Raw genomic sequence first — 25,688 nt, 5'->3', positions numbered from 1 at the left:
GAGTTCAGTTGAGCAGGTTGATGCAGGTAACACAGGTTTGAGATTCCTGTCTCCAGGACGCAGGGCTATAATGCCAGCAGGGGTCATCATTTCTGGTGTGATTGAATATTCAGATGAAGAAGATGACCGTCACCACACTTGGCTCTCAGGCAGATGTAGGGCAGGAAAGAGAGCAAGCCAGGAAGGTGGCTTGGGGTGTTTCTATTCAGTGGGAGTAGAGGTTTCACCAAGGGACTTGCCTCATGACAAGGGGCATCCCCCACAGGAGACCTCAAAGTTGGGGCTTCCCATTATACAATTATAGTTCACTTGTGACTGCTTCCCGCCCATGTGGTGGTCTATCTGACGGCCATTTTTACCCTGGCTAATGTTTCTCGGTAACACTCCTGGTGTGCTATCTTTATAGGTTTCCTGGAGAATAGAGGTAGAAAACCCAAGGTCAGACATGTCCTTTACAGAAAAAAGGATTTTGCCCACAAATGCTCTTTACCACTACACAGCAATTCTTTAATATGTAAAGAATCTTGCCTACCCCAGGACAGCAGGAGAGCAAGTTCCATAAGGAAGGATGAAAAGTGTCTGTTGCTCTATCCCAGGACCCCAAGTGGGTGTGCCATGATTTATCTCTTTAGCCAAAACCTTTGTTTCATTTTGCTTAATGGTGATGTTTATTTGTAGCAAGGAGAGAGTCAAATAGGCACAGCAAAAAAACTATTGAAAGAGTGTAAATTTGTTCAACCGCTTTTGAAGATGAACAGGGTAGCCCTTGACCCAGTGATACCACTTCTAGGATTCACAGCTGAAGATGAATATTCATGATGCCCATTGAAACAGCGTTCCTAATAAGAAAGTTTTTGGAAAAATCTTAAGTGTTCAATTATACAGCAATAATTGATTCGTGGAAAATTCCTATCTTGGAATATAATGAAACCAATATAAAGGTTTGTTTCTATTATGGTCTATAACAATTTTTATAATATCAGAATGTTATGTTCTTGCAACTTTGAAAATGCAGCTACTCATGAGGTATAATTTTTTAAATAAAAAGAACTCTACATATATGCATAGAAATAACAAAGGGAACACCAGAAGGCTAAGTGGTCATGTACGGTGGGTAAGACTGTCACTCATTTAATTTTCTTTATCCTCTCTGTATTTTCGATGATGCACTTGTTTGACTTTTTAAATGAGGAAACAAAAAGGAAGTCTGTGTAAACAACAATACAAAAATAGAGTTTAATAATTCCAGGGAAGTGGACTTGTGGGGTTTTCGGCTGAAAGGGTGTTAGGAGCAAATTCGTAATTATCTAGTTCGGTGTTCACAGGGGTTTCCGCTGCTGAATTCAATACCCCTACAGCTTAAAAAGAGCAGCCATATCATCATTGCGTGAAACTACCCCGACCTGGGGGCTCTGCTCAGCCCTGCTGATCCGGCCGACAGGACCTCATCACAGAGAGGCAGCAGACAGGCAGTCAGTCGTCTCAAGAAAGCCCTTTACACTTCAGTTTCCACCACCCTCTTTGAGAAAATCAAAGCCAGAGTAAATACTCCAGAAAAACCAAGAACCTGTATTTTACAGATGGGTTTTTTCCCCCAGATTATAAAATCACTATTCTTTGCATGAATCAGACAATATAAATGGACATCCATAAAAAAGTACATTTAAATGTACCCCAAATCCCTCAACACGGATATCAATATTTAATATTTAGGCCATCTGGTATACTTATACCCTCTTTGAGTTGTGTGTGTCTGTCTGTACACATATATGTACTACACACACTTCACTACTCCCACACATAAATGCACATACACATACACCTATGGAAATGTATGTATATATATATAAATCCACAACTTATCACAAAAATGCTGTTATTTATATACACTGTTTTCTTTCTCATTTAGGAATGTATCATTCATTCAACAAATAGTGACTGAGCACCTATTGTGTGCCTCTGCTCTCCTGGGCCCTTAAGGTAGATCAGTGAGCAAAAGAAAAATCTTCTCCTTCATGGAACTTACATTCTAGGGACATAATAAACAAAAGCAAAAAAAAGGAATTAAATGTTAACACACGTCATAAAGGCTCGAGTGGAACAGAACACCCAGAGAGAGAGGGGATGGGGGATGAGCAGTATGGTGAGAGGGCGGGAAGCATTCCTTTTTAATGACAGCTGTCAGTCAGGTTGTGTTGAAGATTCATTTGAGCAAAGATCTTGACAGAAGTGAGCAAACTGGGTGGGAGAGGGGTCAAGCAGAGGGGATGACAGTGCAAAGGCCCTGGGTAAGAGTGTGGTTGGAAGGTTCAGGAAGAGCAGGGACCAAGAAGGGAGCGGCAGTGTGGCCAAGGGGGAGAGGAGAGGAAAGTAGAAAGACCATGGGGGCGAGACCTTGGCGTGGCAGATTATGTGGCTTTCTGAAGGCCACTGTAAGGACTTCAGCCTTTCTGCTAAGCTTGGCAGGAAAGAATATTGTGATCAATTGGTGGCAGCTGCCGCAGATACAGACGTGAAGGCGGTGTGGGGCAGCTGTGTCTGGGGAGGTCTCCCCGTGCAGTAGGTGAAACCTCAGCTTGGGTCGGGGAGGGCTCCTTGACTCTGATCAAGAAAGAATTCTCAACCAGGTTGGACGAGTGTAGGTAAGGAAGGAATTCATTCAAGCAAGAGTAGAAGTGCATGTTAACAGGTATGTTAGAGTAGAGCACAGGGAAGAACAGAGGGAGGAAAGGGAAATTCACTGAACTCCTGCTCGGCATAGGGCGAATCCTTTACCAACTCCTAAGGCCCTAAAGCCAGGGTCCCCTGGTGTCCAGTGTCTGCCTGAATCTGCACAGCGTGGGAACGGAGACCCTACCACTCCAGGATTTGTGGGAGCTGTGGAGCCCTCGATGGAGTGAGATGATGTTCTAAGAACTTTCACTTCCCTACTGGTCTGAAATAAAACAGAGAGAAAAGGACTGTGTTGAGACTAGAAAGCTGAATGAAATAGCGAAGTGACAGAGACATTGACCATCATAAGTGGAGGTTGGAGAGTTCTTGTCTTTATCACAGAAGAGTCCAGAGACAAGTGCAATTGGCTATGCACCAAGGAAGTTTATTTGGTATAAGACACACTCAGCTGGGAGTGTGGATGACTTCAGAGAGGTGCACTTAAAGGTTTAGAGTTTGGGGTTTTATAGGGTCTTTTGGGTAGGGTAGGGGTCAGCATAAGGCAGGATGTACACAGGTGAGTCATAATTCCTTTAAAGTTTTGTGTTAAATAGGGTTATTTAGGTGACTGTGTGGATCCGGATCTTGGCATGCTTTATCCACATAGGTTTATTTACACTGCGGAGGGCTACCTCCTGCCCTGGTTACAGTTACTTAATTGATTAAGGGGCTGGAAGAAGAGGAAGAACAGCGAATAGATTAAGTTAAAGAACAAACTGGGCCTTTTTCGCAGGCTAAATAGATTTTGCAATGGCATGATTCTTGTTCCGTTTCTCTGCGCTAACTCAAACGCAACTGCTGTGTATCAGTCGTTGCCAATGATGAATGCGGCACCCTTTGGTACATAATCAGACAATTCCTGTCCATCCACTAATCTGTGGAAATGAAGATATGGTGGATGAGTTATGCAATATGCCCTTTATATTTCAAATTTGTGATGGGAGCAATGAGTATTCCCATCACTTGGTTCAAATGTGCCAATGAAACAGATTTAGATGGTTTCATGCAGCGACGAAGAATGTGCACACACACATCACACACACAAGGACAAGGGGAAGAGGAGCCTGTGGGTACAGGACAGGTGTAGGGAAGGAACTGAGTGACCCAAAGGCTTTTCCCAGCAAGTATAAATCCATCAGCAGGTAGGGGCCAGAAACTGACATTTTCCCCAACTGCCACCTACTCTGCCAAGCTGGACCTGCCACAGACAAACAAGATTCCAGCTGCACTTTCTTCCCCAAGTCTTTGCCATGTGCTCCCCCAGCCTGGACGGCCCTGTGCTCCCCAGGAGCTCACTCTCCTCCAGAAGATGGCACCCCCAACTTGCTCCTCCACATCCTGTCTCATGGCCCTGGCCCTCACCCCTCCTTTTATGGCTCTTCTCCCAGATTCTACAAGCTTGACCCTTTGGGTCTCTGCTCAGTCACCTTCTCACTGCTGCCTTCCGTGCCCAGCCTATTTAAGACCACAACCCCACCCACCAGAACTTCCCAGAACTCCCCCCACACGCACCATCCCTACTTGGTTTTCTCAACACCTTCACACCTGGCATGACACAAGTATTACCTGTTCTTTACTTCCCTTAACTGGAATATCATTCTTTATTTCCCTAGACTAGCACGAGGAGGACCAAGAATTTTGTCTGTTATTCACTGCTGCATCTCCGATGTCTAAAGCACTTAATAGGTACTCAGTAAGCATTTGCGGGAAGCAAGGATGAATGGCTGCAAGGATCCTCTCTTATGCCCGGTCAGTGTCTGCTCTTTAACAGAAAAATCAGAGTCCTGTTCAAATTCCCCAAAATGGAAGCAGAAGAGGCTTCTAGGCACAGAGATGGGCAGGCTGCCAGTATGCCGCTCCAGAGAGGGGACGATCAGGAACCAGACACCAACTGTCTCTGCCACACTGTGCTCTCCGGCTCTGTGGCAAACAGCTGGACCTGTCAAATCATCTCCATTACCTCCTTTTGTTTCCAACATTTTCACAACATCTTCCTTCTCCTCCATCCTCTGAGGCTCCAAAATGTTCTGGGGTGGCCCCAGCATTCTACAGGTTGCTCCTTCTCTCTCCACCATGCCTCTCTGCTCAGTGGGCAGCACCTGTTAGGTCCACCACTGTTCTTTAGTCATTCTGCAGGTGTCACTTCCTCCAGGAAGCCCTCTGTGGCCATTCTAGTTAAGATTAGAGCCCCTCTCCTCTGAGCTTCCTAAAACCCAGGACTCACCAGTCATCACAGCCCTATCACCACATTGAACTTGCATCTCTGTGAGCTCAAGGCTCCTCCACGTTATGAAGCTACTTAACAAAAATCACTTCAGTATGTGTTTCTACATATTCCCGAGAACCTGACATGATGCTAGGCACATATCAAGGCTGTTAGTCACATTTGAGGAATGCATGAAGGAAAGTGTATGCATTGTTCTGCCATTTTTTTTTTGACTGAGAAAATATGATCACTCCATAAATTATGATTCCCTGCTCCCATGGGGAAGTTCAGCTTTAAGCAAAAGAGTGTCTTGAGAAAAGATGAAATGGAAGACACAAAAGGGAGCATATTTAGGGGATTCATACATTCTTAGAGACCCTGAACTATTTGTATACCTACTTAATAATGCATTGAATATGTTGGAGATTTTAAACTATGAGATTTCTTAAAGCAAGTGCTCTGTGCACTGCTGGGCACACACAGGCAACATCAGACCATGGGTCAGACCAGGGTGGTCCCAGGAGGACTTACCCAGGTTGCTGCCTCCCCTGAGTGCAGAGGAGATTTGGCGATTATCCATTTAATTTGCTCCATATTAACAAGGCTTCCATGGAATTATTCCTGCCCCAGTGGGGGGAATACATTGGAACACATGTTCTCTTGGTACCTCTTTGGAATTCCTGAACCGGGCACGGGGACAAACAAGTTGAAAACAGGAACGTTTGATAGCAGAAGAAATGAAAATTTGAGTTTCTGGCTCCTAGAGAAGGGAAGTCCTGCTTTTTCTCATAGAGGATTGGAATAATATGAGAGAAGGGAAATCCCCTCTTCTTCTCTACGGGCAACTTTGCATTAGGACATGTTCTTGTCCCAGCTGGGTCTGTCGTGTGTGTGTCTCAGAAGCAGTCTGTGTGTTTTTCTGGATGCTATCCAAAAAATAATAATAAAAGTAATCTTTTGTGTAAGATATTTGCATACAAATTATATTTGGCACTTTTATAACATACTACAGAATCTTCAGTGCACTCTGATGTGGCACGGTATGATATTACAATTGGAAAATACATTTTTCTTATAACCCATTGCTTTTTTAATGGATGGATCTATAAGGGCATTAGAAGAAGGGGGGAAAGAAAAGAAAAGAAAAAAAAAAAAGACCCAGAACAAAAAAATAAACCAGGTCTGAATTAATTCTGACAGCTTCTTCTGATTTAAGGTGGTTAAATGGGTCTTTGAATTATCCAGTTCTGCCTAGTTGTCTGATTGTGCTTAGGCAATGAGTTGTCCAAGCACATCTACAGAATAAAATTATTAGGGAAGAGGGCCTGGGACAGCACGGGGGATGGTTGTAGGAAGGAGCGCTGGGCCTTAGTTAAACTCAAGTGAAAACACCACTCTTTTACAGAAGGTAGGAGGATCCTGTCTTGAGAAGAAGCCGCTTCCAGAATCCCAATGCTCTGTGCAGCATGAGAGGGGGTGACAGTGGACTGTGCCGCAGGCTTGGGGCTCACAGCCACACGGATGGGAACTAAAGGCCATCCTGAGGGCCATCTGTTGGGTTTCCCATGTACCAATTCCTATAATCCTCAGAAGTAAGTTCACTCCCCTGCGGCCAGTGCCTACTGCATCGCGAGCCTTCCAGTCATTGTTGAATAAACACATGCGTCAATCAATCAGTTGTATAAAACTGACACTGGGAGAAATCAAACTCATGAAAAGTCAAGCTGAGGCTCAAACCAAGTTCTGTTGGGTGTGGGAGTCTCTCCAGCGCCCCCTTGCCTCTGCTGCTGAATGGAGGCATGTTCTAGGATCCACAGAAGGAAGACTTTGAAATGGAAAAGGAGCAAATCGAAATGAGACCAAATCCTTTTTGAGATAAGAAGGTGTCCCAGGCAACATAGTCACTTTCATGGGCCATAAACACTTTTGCCTTCCTGGGTCCCTGCCTCCATAAAATGGAATTAAAAATTATATTATATAACTGAGTTTATGTAAAGACCAAAACAATCCAAGTTGGATTCTTCTGATTTGAAAAGAAAGTGAAAGATCCTTATGGGCCTTTATAAGTCTCAGGGGTCCCAGGTGCCATGCTTACTATGCCTCACGGAGAAGGCGGACCCGACAGAACCATGTAAAAACTCCATCCGCTAGAAACAGCGCACAGAGAAAAATGTTACATTAAGTCCATGTGTCTGCAAGGTTTTGATGCTCACAACATTTGTGGAACACCATGGAAATAAATACCTAACAGCTTGATTAGAATCATGTTTAGTTGCACTTTTTAGAGACTTCCCTAGTTTATAGTGCCTGACCCAAATGGGAGGTTTTCATGAAGTCAGCCCAGACGAGGGCAGTCCATGCCGACACAGATAACCATGGGGAGTCATAAGGGTCCTCTGGTCCCCTCTCTGACATCCTTTCCAAGGCCTTTGTTCCTCATGGAAGCAAGAGGATTTCCCACCTCCAGGAATCCCACCTACATTCCAGGCAGAAGAGGGAGGTGCCAGGGATGAAGGATGAAAGGCTTTGTCTCTAGAAGCTTTGTTTTCCTGGGAAAAGGAAGCCTTTGGCAGGCCAGCACTAGGTTTCATGACATATTGGAATACGAAACAGTATTTCTGAATAGAATCATTGCTTCCCCTAAACAAAACCAGGGCTGTTAGTAAGGAAAAGAATGGATATTGAGTAGGCAATCTGCAGTGTCTGCTTCAACAGACATAATTCCTATAAATCAAAATGACTCCCTAGTCCTAGTGCATGACCAAGACTTTGAAAATACCGCTCGATTCAGGCAAGTCTCAGCCTAGCAGAAATGGGGGAGAGTTCTTAGGTTCTCAGCAGAATGAGATAATCCAGGCCACTCTGCCCTCTGTTAGCATCTGGGCAAAATGAAGCAGACATTAATTCATGCTGTCCATTTGCTAACAGGTCTGCAGTAACCACTTCCCCAGGCCGTATTCATCTATCACTTATGTCCTAGCAACAGGCACCGGAGCTGTCTTCCTGGGCCAATAAAAGTAAGTGTGCCATCGTATCTCCTTCTGCCCGGTGAAGTCCCAGCCCAAGTGCAGCTCTCTCCATAAAGCATTGCTGCGTGCCCCGCAGCAGGCCCGGCTGCCTCTCAGTGCCCTCCTGGCCTGGAGAGCCACGCCCCGCTTGTTGGTGCCTCTCTTGTGGGACAGTGAACCCTCGCTGTCTCGAGGGACCTGAAACCCTCGCTACTGAGAACAATGGTTGGTGATTAAAGCAGTCAGTATTTATGGACTGCCCTGTGAACAAGACTTAAGACAACTCTCAGCTGTTCTGCTGGGGTACAATTAGGGTGACCAACAGCCCAGATGTGGGGACTCACGGGCTTCCCAGGATGTGCAACTTTGTTACCGAACATCTGGGAAGGCCAGGCAAGCCGGAACATGTTGGCCATGGCGGGCACACTGCCCAGGAAGCATTTATCTCAGCACTGATTTGAAATACCATCATCATTAACAGGAACTATGGTGGGTTCAGTGATAACTGTGCCAGGCCCTCTCTTTAGCGCAATATGGGTTATTTTGTCCTCACAAGGACTCCGAGGGGAAGGGACTATTTTTATTCCCATTTTACAGATGGGAAAACAGAGATGCCACCTGTTCAAACAACCAACCCAAGGACAGGCAGTGGAATCAGCAGCCAACTGGGCTCCAGCCAGGCAATCTGGTGCCCAAACTCTAGCTTCTACGGCCTGCCGTGGGCTCCTCTGAGGACGTCAGCCCGGTGAGCTGCTCACCATCTGCGGCTCAGGCACGTGGCCCCCACTCGCTCCATCTATTGCACCACTATTATGCGTGAGAACTTTCATTTTATAACTGGGAGGGGGGTGGGAATTTGTGGGCAAGTACTTTTCACCCATGCTTTCTTTTAGGGTTGCTCATCTGGAAGCAACTGTGCCCCCCAGGAGACATTTGGCAGTGACTGGAAACATTTTAGTGGGGGTGCTTCCTGGCATCCAGTAGGTAGAAGCCAGGGATGCTGCTAAACACACACCTAGAACAGCCCCCCAACAAAGAAGGATTCAGGCCTGAATATCTACAGTGCCGAAGTTGAGGAACACGGCTCTGAATCCTCAGAAAATCTTGTGAAGTAGGAATCATGACCATCATTTTACACAGCAAGAGCCTGAACCCCAGAGACGCTCGGGGGCCTATGAGGGGTGGGGAAACCCGTCGGGGGCAGAGCAGGGACTGGAGTCTGGGTGTGAGGCCAGAGGCCATGCTCTCAGCCGCCCAAATTTGGATGCCTTCATATCCCATCTGTGAAGATTGCCTGTGTTTCCACCTGCTCTGACTCACGGCGTCCTGCCTCAGGTTTGACATCTAGTATTTAGTATGTGCCCATTAGCACTTTGATAATACATGAATAACCAGAACAGGAATAAAAATATAACTTTAAAAACGTCCCATTCTTTTCTTCCTCTGATCCTGGCAGCCGTCTAACCACATGTCCAGGTCAGCTCGTTTGCATGGTTTGAATTTCAGCTTCTCCTCTTGCTCATTGTGAGGACTTGAGCTGAGCTTCTCAAGCCTTGTATCCTCATCTGTAAAAGGCAGATATGCCTTTTCCAGGCTTATGGTGAGGATTAAATGAGATACTGTGTGAGCTCCAAGCCTGGTGCACTGGTGAATACACACAGTAACATTTGTTCTCAATCATTCCAATCTCTAGTGCTCTGGCTGAAAAACTGGCTCCTGATAGGAGAAATAGAAATTATTTTCATGTATCAATGATATTTTTAGAGTAGGTTCTTTTTTTTTTGGCTCATTTATTATTTTGGGGGGCCCACAATAAGAAATATAGCTTCTATTGTGATTCAGATCACATACACATAACCCCACCAAAGGGAAGTTTTAGGTAACATACATGCTGGCACTAAATGTGATTTGCTCTGATATTTTCTATTTCATTTTTTTTTTTAAATGCTGGTTGCAACACATTACGTTTGTTTCACTCACAGTTCAAAAGACAGTATATATTGTATGATTCCATTATATGAAATTCTAAAAAAGACAAAACAATATGGTGAGAAAGGGAGGTTAGGTGGTTTTCTGGGGCCAAAGCAGAGGTTGGATTACAAAGGGGCAGGAGGGGAATTTTGGGGGGACGGCGTGTTCTAAATCTTGACTGGCACACACCTTTGTTGGTCCACCATCAAAACTGCTGACCATCCCCATCAGGACTGATACTAAGGCCTTATTATCTCACTCCAGGATCACCACCACACTCTGAGTTAGAGATGCGTGTAGGGATTTTAGAGATGAGGGAACCGAGGCACACGCACAGGTAATGCTAGCTGTCCAAGTTTATGCAGCTGATGGCAGAACGTGAGATTCAGTCTTAGGGTTGTCTGTACTATGGTAATCAGTATATATTTGATCTTTGTCCAGGTTCCTGGCACACAGCTCCTAAAATCCTTGGAATCTCTGGAGTGAATCGAGTGTCTTCTCTTACACCTAGATAGCCTCAGGATGGGGTTGGCTGCCAGGAAGACAGAGGCATGATTAGAAGATGGAACTTTCAGCCCCACCTCCTGAGCTCTGGGAGAGGAGAGAGGCTGGAGATCGAGTTTAATCACCAGTGGCTAGTGATTTAATCAATCACACCTATCCCATGAAATCACCATAGAAACCCCTAAATGATAGTTTGGGAAAGGCATTGGTGAACGCAGCGTGGGGCTGGGCGGGTGCTGTGCCCGAAGGGGCGGGGAAGCTTCATGTCCTTTCCCGCATTCTTGCCGCGTGAGCCTCTTCCTTTTGGTGGCTCCTGAGTTGCATCCTTTATGATAAAGTGTGAATGGTGAGTAAAGTGCCTTCCTGAGTTCTGTGAGCTGTTCTAGCAAATCACTGAACCTGAGGCGGGGGTCACGGTAACCTGGTTCATAGCCAGTCGGACTACATTGGGGAAATCTTGGGCCGAGCTCTTACCCTGTGGGGTCTGCACTAATTCGGTGCACTTCCCCCCAGAATTGGATTGTAGGACACCCAGCTGGTGCTGGAACTGGCTGTTGGCATAGGAAAAATCCACACATTTGGTGTCAGAAGTGCTGTGAGGAAAAACAATGCGGACTGTCGGACTCCGTGGCCCCTAGTTGTAAGTCTCAGGGGCATGACCTCCCATACTGAGGGAAGTCTTTATTTTATTTCCTACTTCCCTCGGAGCTCTCTCGGAGTCATTTGGCTTCCATGACTATTTGTCATTCGTAAACGTTGGACCCAAACTGCTGCTGCCACTTGTGAAATGTATCTTATGTGTTTTGACAGATGTTAGATGTTACCTATCAAGTAACGGTATACAGCACCAAAGCAATGGCATATCAGCTTAGTTTTCAATAGGAAGACTGATGAATAACACGCACAAAATTTTTTTTCTTACTCATTTAAGGGACCTTCATGCATGGACCAAGGTCACAGCATTTCCAGTCTTCCCAGATAACCGTGGTCACTGTCTTATCACATCTTAGCCATTAGCAACGACTGGACAAAAGTATTTATTTCATCATCCTGTCTGTGATAAAATTTCCCACACTGCCATTGCCAAAGAAGATGAATTAAGGTATCAGAGCTTTCCAGTCTCAGAGTGGCTCAGGGGTTAATAAAAAAAGGAGCAAAACTACTGAATGAATAGAAGAATACAACTAATGTCAGAAAGATCCCTTTGTGCTACCCGGTCGCATGCAGCCAGGACGAACTGCCTCTCTGCACACCGTACCACTTGGTCTCTTTCCCCACTTGTAATTAACCAATAACAATAGTTAATAATATCAGTGGCAACCCAATTTAATTTGGGAGTTTAAATGGAAAGCCTAATGTGGATTTTAGCCCATTTTTTTCCGATGCTTTTGATCTACAAGGCAGGTACCAACACAGACCCTTTTTACATTAAACTAGTTTCTAATATTTAAAAATTGGGAAATAACCATTCGCAAAGAGATGCAGCTTTTAGTTAACCGAACACACAAAAGCAAAAACCCTGACAATTGAGCATCCCTTGGGCCTGCGTTTCTCTATGACAACACTTGGCTGTCCCCTTGAATGGGGGCTCCAGGCTCGATGGTCCCCACTAGTACCCACACCTGGCCCAGTCTCACATACTGAGGTTATCTGCCTGGCCCCCCTGGGCATCTGAATTTGGCCTCCAGTTTAAATATGAACTAGTAAATGTTACTAGTTTCCTTAGTAAAAATAATAATAATAATAATAAAACTGCCTCTTGCTATCACCACAGACTATTCAATTCTTAGAATTTTTGCCTTAACAAAGGATGGGTCAAAGTTGACATAGTGGAAAGCCCACTTACTATTCTCATTGGCCCATCCTGGATAAGCAGCCAACATTGTCCCATCGTACAGCAAGGAGTGCCCAGGCCAAGTGGGGCCATGTTACATTTCAGGGTTGTAGAAACAGCCTGTTTTAGGGTTCTGACTGGCTCAATTCAGTGACATTACTAATTACTGGCTATTGAATTTGAGTGATTATTTTCCCATCTGCATCTCAGTTCCCCTTCCTAAAACAGTACCCAGTCACGTACAGGTGAGGCTCCAGCAAGATGAGTAAAGACTTTAATTTCTCCTTACGTATTCATTCCCTTGTCTCTCTTCTACAGCATGCAAATTGGGGTTGTCTCAATTGAAAAGCCAGAGGCCACTTTGGTTTTAAATACACTCTCTCAATTCATGCCATGGTGGGAGAGAAGCTCTTGATTTGGGAAGAAGTCCAGAGCACCCCACAGTTGAAACACTTTTATAATGCTCAAGGAATTTTCATGTCTGTGACTTCAACTGTTCTTAAGCCTGTGTGTAAGAGAATCGTTGCTAGTATTTTATAGATGGAGATATTGGGTCAAGAGCCTGCATTTCAGCTCTCTCTAGGTTTCCTGTTCTTACTGTCTCTTGCATAGGCATCTACCAGGAATTTTTCAGAATTATTGCTATTATTATGCCTACCTCATTGAGAGACGGATGGGCACATAGGGTGCTTCAATGCTTGTACAGAACCACGCCCCGGTCAGTGACTGAGAAGGCTCCGGGACCAAAATTCTTCCCTCCTGCCCTTCAGTCATTAAAGTGGGGTCCTGAGAACCCTAGTGCAAAAGATGCTCCAGGGAAAAGAGTTGTCCTAAATTTCAGAAACTACTGTAATATCTATAATAAACTTTGAAAAGGTAAAGCAGCAAAGAGGTGGACGGGTGAGTGTGTTCAGTTTAAGCTGCACACCTAAGACTTGCAACACCCTGACTGGAAATCTGCATTCCAGGAGTTTCAAGTTGGCAGCTGAAAAAGGATAATGAAGGAACAACACCACTCACCAAACTCCGTCACTCCAGAGCGGCTTCTGCCGCCGTTATATCTGGTCCGTACCAGAAGCGTTGCCAATTATAACCACAGCTGTTGGAAGTGGTTTTTCTCGGTGAGTGAGGGGGTGCCCAGTATTATATGGAAAACCTAGAAACACTGAACATCCCCAGACCTTTCAGGGTTAGGGAGTGAGATGCCAGCCCACCCAGGGACCTTCAAGCAGCAAAACGCTGCCCTCACAGGCTTCGGATCCCCACTGGCCCTTTCTCCGTCCATAATGGTGAGAACCCCCTCCTCCCACTGGAGCCTTAGCCCAGCAGTGTTGTTCCACCTGCCTCAAGGAACTTATGACCAGCACAGTGCGGTCAGTACACCTGCGTGCACTGGGACCTCAGCGCTCGGGCCACATCCCTGCTGTTTGCACCTTCTGGCTAATAATTGTTAGCAAGGTCTGGAAATTTTGTGCAACTGCACTGTGAACAACCAGCTGATAGCTGTGTTTGCGAGAGAGGAGACCTGCCCTCCCCTGCCTTTAACCATCGGAAGCCACTGATTCAACAATAACGACAACGAGACAAATCGGCGTTAGTCAGGTTTCAACACAAACTACATCCACAGCCGGCTCTTGGCTGTGACATTACGTTTACTCAGTATAAGTCCACGAAGTAAAGAAATGGGGCTGACTCAGCACTTACCAAAGACTCGTTTAAGAACAAAACTTTTTTTTCCCCCTCTAGGACTCTGAACTCATGAAATGCATTTGAGGAAACTCCCTCCCCCGTCAGACCCCTTCACTCTTCACTGACATTTCCTCCAGGCAGTGAAAGGACCGGAATTAGACACTGGGCTTTTATGCCTTCAGAGCAGAGTTCTTCCTATTGTTCTCTGCTCTTTTCTTCCTTCTGCAAGTAAATCACGGGATCATCAGAAACCTACGAAGCCTCTCTAGGACTTGCGCTGTGATCTTTATCTTCAAAGCCATCCGGCCAGGCCTCTGGCTGGAAATTAGCATGACAGCTAAAGGAAAGTAAATTTGGGGGCTGGCTTCCTTTGATAACCAAATGCTTCTCTTTCTTTGTTCAGAGGGTACAACTTTAAAAGGAATTCAATGATGAGGAAAATAATTCTACATTATTTAGCTGTGTCTGGCTTAGGGCATTTGCTTCAAATAGGAACCGTGCGGCTTGTCATCGGTACAGGTCAGTTATTAAACCCCTGGACTGGAGGGTTCACAGGGCGGCACCAGTCCTGGGTGGGAGCCACACGTGGGAAGCCAAAGAGAGACGTCAGCTCAGGGGTGACTGTCACTTCCACTCAGCCTGCCTTCTCTTTCAGAAACACCTGCACAGGACTGGCCACAGAATCTGAAACCTATGAGCCCTGGTGTAAAAAGGAAAACACAGAGCTCCTTGTTCAAAAAGCAGAAAAAAAAAAAAAGGATAAAGGAACTGAAATGTGAAGTGATTTCCTTTCTGCCTCATGCTCTCTCTCGACTTGCCATTGTTTCTAACTTGCTGTTAACATCATCGTAAGAAAAATAAAATTTTAAATTATTAGCATGAATCGTACTGGCCCCCCCTTATATTGCACAATAGCCGTTTTGTATGTTAATATAAGAACATTTAATTCACACACGGAATCACCCCAATTACCCCACTCGCATCTCGGGGCTCGTACATGCACATCTATTTTGTTCTTGCCCGAACAGGACAAACGCTGGCACAAAATGAACACGGCTGTTTTTAATTTCACTTCTATTCATACACGTGCACTCTACGAACGCACTCCAGCTGAGGCTGTTGACGGATGAACCAGGAAGACCTGGAAGGAACGACGTCTGGGCTGCCCCTTCCTTTCGCTTCTGTGGAACTAATGCAAGAAGGGATACGGTGGCTGCCCAGGGCTGGACCACTGCCTTCTTTCTGCCTTTGAAACAAGTTCCTGTTCAGAGGGAAAGCCTGTCCAGGTCCCTGCTTACTTGGCAGTGGACGGGACAGGGACACGCTTCTCTTGAACCCGCTTTGGGTCTCACTGAACTCCCACACACCCTGGGTCCTGTGGAGTTCTGTGCTCACGGGCCATCCTGGGAGCCACCTGCCAACGAGTTATCGAGGACAGCGAGTGGACACTCCCCCTGCAGGTGCCCTCTCTGCTCACACACATGCTGCACTGTCCACGGGACATGACTGACACACACAAGTTCAAAGATAAAAGTATGGAGAATTACAAGACAGTGACAACAGAGCATTAAACTGAGCATGGGGTCCTTCAGGCATGGGCCCTGCGTGACTGCGTGGGCTGCCCTATGAAACCCCTCCTGCCGTGTGTACTAAAGACGGGGGCAGGGGTTTAGACCCCCCAGCCTCACCTGAGGCTGTTGCAGGCAGGAGAACACCGTGCAGGGCAGCCGTTCTCCCATTTTCACTGTTCACACGGCTCTTAACCATCTCAGCAACCCTTAGGCCAAAAGAAATAGCCAGCAGTTCCATTTATCAAGTTGCTAAGTCCAAACAACTTAAGTTTTTATGTCCTAATGAATTAGTAGCTATTAAAAAAAAATACACCTAAATTTAAAAATACACATACATTTTTTATTTTATTCTTCACTAACCCCAATTACTTGTTAAGGGTTTGTGTGTGTTGGGCACCGAAGCTCCTCAAACCTTGGGAATCCAACTGGACACCCACCACCACCCTCCCTCCCGGGTACGCACATGATACTTTTGCATTTTATCAGAGCAACTACCAAAAAACCCAGCTTCACAAACAACGGCGTCATAGAAGTGAACTGAGTGTGCTCTAACGTTGTCACAGAAGAGCCTCCCGCCAGCTCTAGTTCCCAAGTGTCCGGTAGATGTTGAATATCACTGTTTCCTGCAAAAATCTGATCTATTCTACAGCACCTCTATGAGTTCACCGTGGCACCCCAGGGCAGCTTGGCACACAGCTTGGGAGCCCCAAGTATAGAAGTAAAGTGTGTAGGCTCTGGAGTTGGGCTGTCCTGGCTCTAAGTCTTGGGGGTAAGTTGCTTTAAGTCTCAGAGCTTTAGGTTCTCCATCATCAAATGGGAAAGGGGAGGATATCGCCACCTGACAGGTAGGCTGTAAGGGTAATGCTGGACCACAGCAGAGTTCCAGAAATGGGGGCTCCCTGGCACTTAGCTCTCTTACAGAAAGATACTACCCATGGGAGGTAGACCCCATAGTGCCTCATGCTGTGATTTAATGTGGCATCCTTTGTTGTCTCACTTTCCATTTATTTATGAAATGAATATTTATTGAGCACCCACTAAGTCAGCCAGGTATTTTGTTTGGTGCTGGGGGTACAAAGCTAAGCCAAACAGACACAATACTTGCCCTCGCAGAGCCTGACAAGCCCAGAGGAGGCAGACACTCCCGTAACCCACGAAGATGCCATGAGAAGCAGCAATGGGTGCTATGCATCTATGCATGAACCGTTCTGGGTACTTTAAAAGCCTGTGTGTGGTCGGGGGTCTGAGGGAGGCTCTCTGACAGCCTGGTAGTTAAGGTGAAGTCTGAAGGGAATGTCTGCTTTGGAAGAGTGGAGGAAAAGAAGATTTCTCTAGGCCCAAGTCATAGCAGAAACATTGAGCCCTGCACTGAGAGGAGGCAGGGCCTGCCCGGGGAGGGCTAAAAACTCCCTTGCATGGAGAACCTGAATTCACAGGGGATGCTGATGAAGAGGCAGGCATGCAGCAGCAAGCAGCCTGGATGACCAGCTGCTTCTTGAGGGCAGGGGTCCTATGGGGCAGGACCCGGCCATCAACCCTGTCACAACCCCTCGTCTAGGGTTGTCACACAAAAGCAGCCATAGATGACACCAAAACACATGGGCATGGCTATGTGCCAATAAAACTTTATGTACAAAAGCAGGAAGTAGTCGGTTTCGGCCAGAGTTTGCATACCCTTTCTAGAGCGCAACCACATGCCCCTCCATAGGGCAACTACCTACGGAAAACGAGTGAAGCAGGTCCTGGGCCTCTGAGGGTTTCCAATGAAAACAAGCAAATACAACATGTAAACACAACAGAGGGACCCAAAGAGGGACAGTCATGGTCTGTTAGGACTCAGAGCAGAAACACCAATCGTTACCCATCTCCAGGGTCTTCAAGCCCACCCAAGCAACCCCTGTGCTTTGGGAGAGGAGGGAACTGCAGCTTTTCCAAAGGCCAAAGAATGGAGTCGCTATCACTGTAAGGCCGGGAAGCCCCTGGGGAAGGAGGGAGCGCTGGGGACGCTGGCTGGCTGCTCAGCACTGACTCGTGACCAGCGACCGGACCCTGCCTTCCTCACCCTGCGCGTCTTTTCCAGTCTGTGCTTTGCCTGCACACGTAGGTCCCGGCTGGGTTTCTCCTATTAAAAAGAACAATGTGGGAAGCCTCAGCACTCCAGGCATCTCGGAGAAACAAAGCAGGTTGCACTGAGCCTTCTTACTAGTTGTTATAGCAACAAAGAGCCTATTGCACAGGCATGAGAACGCCAGGAGGGAGCCCACTTCCCGAGCGGCAGTCACCCCACCTCCCCTGCCTGGATGTGACCCACCCACAGACTCGCACCTGTACCTGTGCTCCCGAAGTCCCAGTCCCAGCTCTTCCTGCCGACTTCCCGAAGGCGTTGTGATTAAGAACACCTCGCTGATTGCCTCCAGGTGCCAAAACTCACCTGCTAGGAACTCTCTCCATTGCTGTCTCCTCAAGCTTTCTTAACATGGGATTTTATTCCACCTGCACTGGAATGATCTAGAGACACTGATTGAAAATGCTGACTCCTGGGCTCCACCCCAGATCTACTGAATGGGCATCATTTGCCAACATCTGATAACCACAAGCTCAGGAGACTATTACCATTAAGCAAAATTTAAAAAAAAAAAAGCTTTTTGGCTCAAGAGATTAATCACAGCCTACTCACTTGTGCTGGTGACTACAGTGGGTGAATCCAGCCCAACACTTACTTTTGTAAATAAAGTTTTATTGGCACACTGCCATGCTGATCTATGTTATTGTCTATGGCTGCTGTTGCAATAAAGCAAGAACAGAGCCGTAAGAGGAAAATGTCTATGTCTGGCTCTTTAAAGAAGCTGCCCTCAAAGGCAGCATGTGTTAGGGATTGACGCAGCAGGCTCAGGCATCAGATGGCCTGGATTCAAATGTGAGTCAACCTTTTAGTAGCTGTTGAAGTATTAAACAAGGAGGTGGTAGGGACTGAAGGCAGGCTGCCCCAAGATATGCCATTATGAGAAACAGATCATTTCAGACATGACAACAGTCAAGGCCCAAAGGCTCAGAAACTTTGGCCTCCCAGCTGCCAATTGCATAAAAAGAATTAAGATAGAGGATACACTCCTGATGAGGATTATCACTTTAGATAGCTATGTGATAACGGAACTAGGTGTGGTAGACTGGGTGGGATGTGGCCAAGTCTATTAACATTTCTCTCTGTGCTCCACTGTTTGTGTGTGGCTTTGTTTATCAAACATTTAATCTTTTCATATTCTTGTGAATTGCTTCCCTTTTCCTTTGAAGTCTCAGGATGCCATATAGACCTCATTCTCCTGTCTTTGGAGCCCTTGTCTATGCCCCATGGGTACGTACGTTATTAAGCTTTGGCTTTTTCTCTCCTGTTAATCTGTCTCATGTTAATTGGACTCTTAGACCAGCCAGAAGAACCTTGCGGGTAGAGGAAATTTCTTCCTCCCCTACAAGGCCATGGCCTCGGTTGGTGCTAATTGCGTTGGTAAGCCTATCTAGGTCAAGAGGTAAGCCAGGGTCAGCGCACTCAAATCCAAGAAAATGAAAGTTAACAATTAATCAGAAACAGCCAACGAGGCTCTCCCCAATAGACAGCCACCTAAGCTACAGTCAATCAAATAACGGCCTGGCTGTTCCTCCACACCTTCTCTAAAAGAAACCTCTCCCTTAGCTCCTGGTCGTGGAGCACTTCTAACCATCTCTGGTTTGGGTGCTGTCCCATCCCAACCAATGTATATTCAGATAAATCTTGAAAATGTTAATGTGCTTCCATTTACCTTTTAACAGAGCTCAAAGATCTTGGGTATTCTTTAGACCCCTTAAGGCTCAGTTTCCCCATCTGTAAAATGGGAGCAATAACTACACTCACCTCCTGGAACTGTTGTGGGGATCAACTAAAATAATACAAATAAAGCACTTTTGTAAGTGCCCGACGATACATAAAAGCCATTGGGGTGACCTAAGAGGACTCCAGCTCTTTATGGGTAATACGTCTGTTTTTTAAAAAGTCCTAAAAGAGGCTCTGACTTGTAGTTAACCACATTTCATTACACATTCATTAGCTTTAGACTTGCTCCAGCAGTTCTGACTTCATTAAAATTATAATTGTTGTTTTAATTCCATTTCTTTTATCTGCTTCTTCGACCTAAGCCCCCATGTTAGCTGCCAAGGCTCTGGGAATTGGGGCAAACTTCCTATGAGACAGTTTTAGAAGAGAAAGAAAATAAAGCAAGAGCCAGATAGAGTCAGGAAAATGAACGGTGAGGGAATTAGGAAAATGTGTGTGGTGAACCAAATTTTTAGAAGATGAATATGAATACACTTGAGAGAAGTAGGATGAGCTAAAATGATGTGAAAAGTAGCTACAGAGAACACAGAAAACAAATACACTCCAGCAAAGCCATTAGCACTGAGTCAGTTGTAGATCCCTCGGCCACTAATTAAGTCTTAGCTGAATATAAGCCTCCTTCCCTAACTATTTCTCCACCCTGAGAAAAACACATCCTAACCAGCAGTGTCTTTGGAAACCCTAACTAGCTCAGATCCGAGAGGGAATTTTAGCTTAGCAAACCTGAATTTTAGCAGGGCCTTTGGGGTTTCATTGGTCAATCCACATTTTAGGAAATTATATACTTTTTTGAAAGAAGCACAAATGAAAATGAACTTTTTTATGGCCCTTTCTTGGGGCTTAGCAAAATTAATTTTTCCCTAAAATGCAGGATAGTATTTTCTAGTGCAAATAATCATTTTCCAAAGGGCCTAGTCCAGTGCCTGGTGCTGAGGAAGTATACAATCACTGCGATTTGCCTCCTCCTTGTAGAAAGGATTCTAGCTCAAGGATAGGAGTTTACTCATCTAGCCATTCACTCAACACATATTTGCTGTGTGTCAGGCACAGTTCCAGGGCCTGGAAAATAGGATTGCCAGGTTTGGCAAAGAAAAATACAGATTATTCCATCAAATTGGAATTGAAGACATATAATGAATCATTTTTAGTGTAATTACATCCCATGCAGTACTGGGTAGACCTATACTAAATAAGTATTGTGCATTTGAAATTCAAATGTGATTGGATGTCCTATAGTCTACCTGGCAGCGCTACTGGAAACGGAGAAGTGAAGAAGACAGAGAGCATCTCATGTCGCTTCCCAGCAGCTCAGTCTCAGAAGCTTACAGGCCTCATCCCCACCTGGTAGTTCCCCAGCAGGAAAGTCTGGGGAAGAGAGTGACCATCTGTTTAGAGGGACGTCGCCACTGGGGCCGATTTAACAGATGTCACTCTGTATTATAATTGCAGCTTTATTTCCTTGTCATACTCCTCTGCACCAAGGACCTTGGTGACAGGTCTTGTGTCTTCTTACCTCTACATCCCTGGACTTACCCAGCACAGTGCCTGGAACTAGTAGATGCTCAGTACAGACTAGCTTAATGGGTCAAAGGGCAAATGTGTACATGGCTGCTCTTGTACCAAACGCAATGCCAAACCATGCTCCTGGCCCATAAGGAAGATACTCCCACACCCTCAGAAATACTGCAGATAAAGAGAAAACCATATTTCCAGAATCCAAAGACCATATGCGTGAAGAATGATCTTTTATTTTAAAATGTTTTATGAAGGTACTCCAAACAAAATAAAAGCATTAAAAAAAGGGAGGGGCGATCAGGTGAGAGAGAAACTGTGACCCCATAAAGAATAGTAAAGGGTCCTTCGGTTGTTATTTCTTAACTAGAGTGAGACAAAGCACTGATTTAACTCATTGATAATATGATAAAATACGATTTTGATAATTAACCAGAACCTTATTATTAGTAACTGAGGAATACAGTATAAACAAGTAACAAATAATTAAGAGTCGTTTTATTGTCAGTACTGACCATCATACCATTGAAACACTCAGAAGGCAAAAATCACAAAAATCCACAAAAGGGTCGATTTGGAGAAGGGCAAGGGACATGGTATCTACAATAGAAAATCATTTTGGGGCATTGAGTCCTTTCTGCCCAACTGTAAAAGAGGGAACAGAAAGTTGGAATCTACAGAGCATGTTTCAATCACGCGAAGATTTCTTAAAAAAAGGAAGAAAAAAGAAAAGAAACATTGTATTGCAGAATTTCCCAATGACCACACATAGCCAGCACGTTAAGATTCTTTTCTCCGTGGCTTCCCACGCCGTCATCCTGTGACCTCCTGGACGCATCTGTGGCTGACGCAGCACAAGCCAGTCACACAACAATTCTTGCAAGTTACTGTCAGTGCTCAGGTCGGTAGGCGGGAAAAGTCTCTGTTCGATGGAGCTTCAGAGGGCTGGAGACATCTTTTCCAAAAATAATTTTAAAACAGCAGTTAAATTTCAAGAAAACCCCAAATCAAATTAGCTAGTGACAAGTCTCTATGTAACATAACTAAGCTAACATACAACATGGGCTTTTCTTCCCAGAGGCCACTCAATGATATGCAAATAAACGTCATGAGAGATTGCGTGATTAACATGTCATTTGCATATGGCATTGGTGCTGAGCTGTAAGCAGACCTCTAGCAGTTATTTTCCTCAAATTTTCATTGCCATCCACCCCCATCTCCAGAATATTCAGGAGAAACAAGAAGGAAGGAATCTTAGACTATGGACAGTTTTGGTGAGGTCATTCTTGGGAAACCTGACTAGAAAGAAAAGCAATTTTATACCTAGGAAATTGTGTCGAAGGGAGGACTCTTGAAAATATACTTAGCCTTTATTTTTTTCAGGTTTAGGCTCCAAACCAAGAGAAGTAAAGAAGTCAGGAAGACAACACACCTGGTCACCGTCAGCCTCCTTTGTGACACAGACAAGGGTTGGCAAACTTTCTCCAAAAAGGGCCAAATACTAGATATTTTAGATTTTGCAGATATTGTCCCATTTCAGCAGCTCAACTCTGCTGCCTGTAGTGCAAAAGCAGCCATAATTAGTGTTTAACACATGGGTGTGGATGTTCCAATAAAATTTTGTTAACAGGAACGGCCAGCAGGCTGGATGTGGCCACCAAAGCCATAGTTTGCCAACCTTTGTGGAGAGATGACTTGATTTCATAAAAACAAGAGGTTTTACTGCCATCTGCTGGCTAAGGATTACGGCAAGCAAAGAAATCTACACTGCGAGAAGTGAGCAGAGCAAACCTGTCTGTGTAAGAACAGCATTTCTGTAACCAAACGTGGGGATCAAGCCAGATGGACACATGGAGATGTAGGACTGCAGCTGAGTGGAGCATGTATGCATCCGTGCTCCACTGAAACACAGTCAAAACAGTGCTGTTTTTAAACACTGAACCAAGCAAAAAGGTTTCCGGTGGCACACACCCTTCTGCCTTAAGTTGATGCTCTCACATTTATATCACGAGCAGCTTTGATCTCCAGTCTGGTCCCTTTCTGACATCAGAAATCATGGATTCAGATATTTGCAAGCCTCAAATCTGAACCATAAGACAATTCTATATCTAGTCATCTAGGCACTGGTATACAACAGCAGAGACAATTATTAAAGAACTTTGAGTATTGAAAGACCCCAAACGATTAGGAATCATTTTTCCCAGCCTCTTGGCCATTTTGAACACAAATTCTATTTTCTTTCCAACACACACACACACACACACACAGAAATATACACTACGACATAGAGAAATTGTATTGATGGGTTTGAACACTCTGAGTAAAAATCCAGGTATATCTTTATTAGTTTGATAAAAGTTCCCACAGAAAGCAGGCGACGTACAAACAGAATCAGAGCAAAATCCAGATCTTTGCTCAAGTGCAAAGGGCCTTCCCGACCTTCAGCTGTAGCCCTTTAGATTCTGTGAGCTTGCGGGGAAAGCGGCTGACAGCGTTCACTTGGGGTCAAGTCGAAATGAAAACATCGTGGCTTCTCCCACGATGGCTAACTGAATCTTCCCAGCTTGCTTTGAATGCCGTTTTTAGCTAAAGGCCAGGAAATGGACCTGAAAGACTTTCTTCGCCCTTCCACATTTTTGCAGTCTACACAAAGGACACAAGCTGGGACTGGCCTGTAAGCCCGTGTCTGGGCCCAGACACAGGCCATAAACATTTGGGATTGCTTGTCAATATTTAAAGGTGCCGAGTTCCCTGTTCTCAACGCCTACACTCTCCCTTTGATTCACGGGGGACCCCACCACAACCGCATCTATCCGATTTCACTCTCCATATGTCCTCACTGGTGCCTATAGACATGAGTTTGAGACCCTCATTTATTTGGCATCTTTTTTAATTTGCTTAGATCCTATTCTATTACTTCTCTTCTAACTGCTGCTCATACAATGTATATGACTGTAAGAATTAATATTGACAAACCAATGTTAGCTCTCCGAAAGTAGTGACTTGGTCCAAGAATTGATCGCCCTTACAGTCGGTATGCACACTCTATGAGCTGGTACCAACCCTACGAAGGAGCTATTTCCATCATATAATACAAGCCTTTGAAACACCCGTGGTGGCAGGATTTCTTCCCATAGTTCAGAACATGCAATCCAAGGAGAAACTAGCTCTGCATGGACAGTCAGAACACGGCTGTTCTAAGGCCAGTCCGCCCACTAGTCCTATGATCTCGAGCAAGAACTTGACCTCCATGAGGCTCAGTTTCTACCTCCTCTGGACTGGGGAAGACGGTCCTGGTCTTGCCAACTGAAACTGTTGCCAGGACAACCAAATAAGGTAACATGGAATATGCCTGGCAGAAGGGGGCACAAATATTTGTTGCTAATCATTCATTTCCTAAAATTTTCTAATGTAAAATCTGGTAAATGATGTAAGTGCCTATTTTTTCTTGTTTTTGTTTTGAAACAAGCGATGCTATCTTTTGAGGTAATTCCAATAGAAGGTTTCAGAAAATAATGAGCAAGGGGCATCTTTAGAATGAGGGTAAAGAGTCCTAGGAAGGTAACTTTGAGAAGGAGGTCAGGGGATTTAAGAACGGTACCCCACTGAAGTTGGATTCACCCAGTTGTCTCATAGTGCCCCTAATGCACCAGCTACAGTGCCTCCTTTCTGGTCTTTGAACATCTCAGCTCTTTTAAGGCCTTTGCACTTGCTGATCTCTCTATGGAGAATGCTTTTCCCTGGATCTCACTCAGTAAGGCTGCCTCTTCTCAGACTTCAAGTCTGGGGCTAAATGCAACAGCCTCCTGTGACCACCTCATCTGCAGATGTCCCTTTGTCATTATCCTCCCAAAACTAATGTCTCTGCTTCAACATTCTCTATTACCAACACTTTCTTTTCAATGAAACACAGACCAAATTTGAAATGAAATAAATGTATTTGTGTATTTGTTTAATTATTGGCTTTGATTCTGTAGGCTCTAAGCTCTAGGAGGGCAGAAACATGCTGTTCTAGAAGCCCCAGTGTATCTCCATCACCAGTACAGTGTTTGGCATAAAGCAGATGCTCAAGAAACATTCAACTGCTATATGAATGAGTGAGTGCATGAATGAATGGAGAGATGAAAACCTCAACTCTTTACTAGATAGGTGATCTTTAGCATAGAGCTAACCCTTCAAATTCTCACTTCGTCAGCTGCAAATGAGAATCACATAGTTTCAGGTAGCTGTTGGAAGGACTGCGTGAGATCATGCATGTTAACTACCAAGCCCAAGGCTTGCAACACAGTAGGTCTTCAAAAAGCACAGCTTTTATAAATACGACATTCACTGAATATATCTTGTTTCCCATGTGAGGAAGAAATCTGGTACTTCATGAGTGGAATATTAATGTTTGTTTATATAAAAAAAGAGAAGAAGAGATTTCATACTCAAAAAAAGTTGCTGAGCTCTGGTTTAAACAAGATTAAGCAGATTCTCTACTGTAGGATATTGCAGAGTCTTCAAAATACTGATTTGCATTCTGAACCTCTGAAAGGAGAATCTACCGTGCAGCATTTTCCCCAAAGTTATGGGACCATGCTATTTTGGGGGAGGGTGATATCTATCGGGGTTAGTGCTCCACAGAATACATTTGGAAAAATGCTGCTCTGAGGTCACTGTATGCAATGCATTCCTGAAAGGATCCTGTGAATACAGTGCTCAACTTGTTGAATGCTTCTCATTCATAAATTTCTTTCACATTTTTCATGATAAACCTCTTTCGAATATTGATTCTGTATATGCCTAACCATAGAAGAGAATTTCCATGAGAAAA

At 45.0% G+C, this 25,688-nt stretch overlaps 1 protein-coding gene across 2 annotated transcripts in view; it reads right to left on the bottom strand.

The window, feature by feature from the left end:
* Positions 1-21,088: 21,088 nt before the first annotated feature.
* DOK5 (docking protein 5) overlaps positions 21,089-25,688 on the bottom strand; it is a 137,521-nt gene continuing 132,921 nt past the window's right edge. Inside the window, exon 8 of one of the 2 annotated variants that reach the window (XM_057503097.1) lies at positions 21,089-21,827. In XM_057503097.1, the coding sequence (XP_057359080.1) occupies positions 21,763-21,827 (65 nt within the window). In that variant the 3' untranslated portion in view covers positions 21,089-21,762. The remainder of the gene's footprint in view (positions 21,828-25,688) is intronic. The other variant, XM_036901922.2, reaches the window with a different exon arrangement.

This window comes from Manis pentadactyla, chromosome 5, assembly GCF_030020395.1.
Source record: "Manis pentadactyla isolate mManPen7 chromosome 5, mManPen7.hap1, whole genome shotgun sequence".
Classification (NCBI taxonomy): domain Eukaryota; kingdom Metazoa; phylum Chordata; class Mammalia; order Pholidota; family Manidae; genus Manis; species Manis pentadactyla.
The sequence above is the reverse complement of the archived record's forward strand: the minus strand, read 5'-3'. Positions and strand labels throughout refer to the sequence as shown.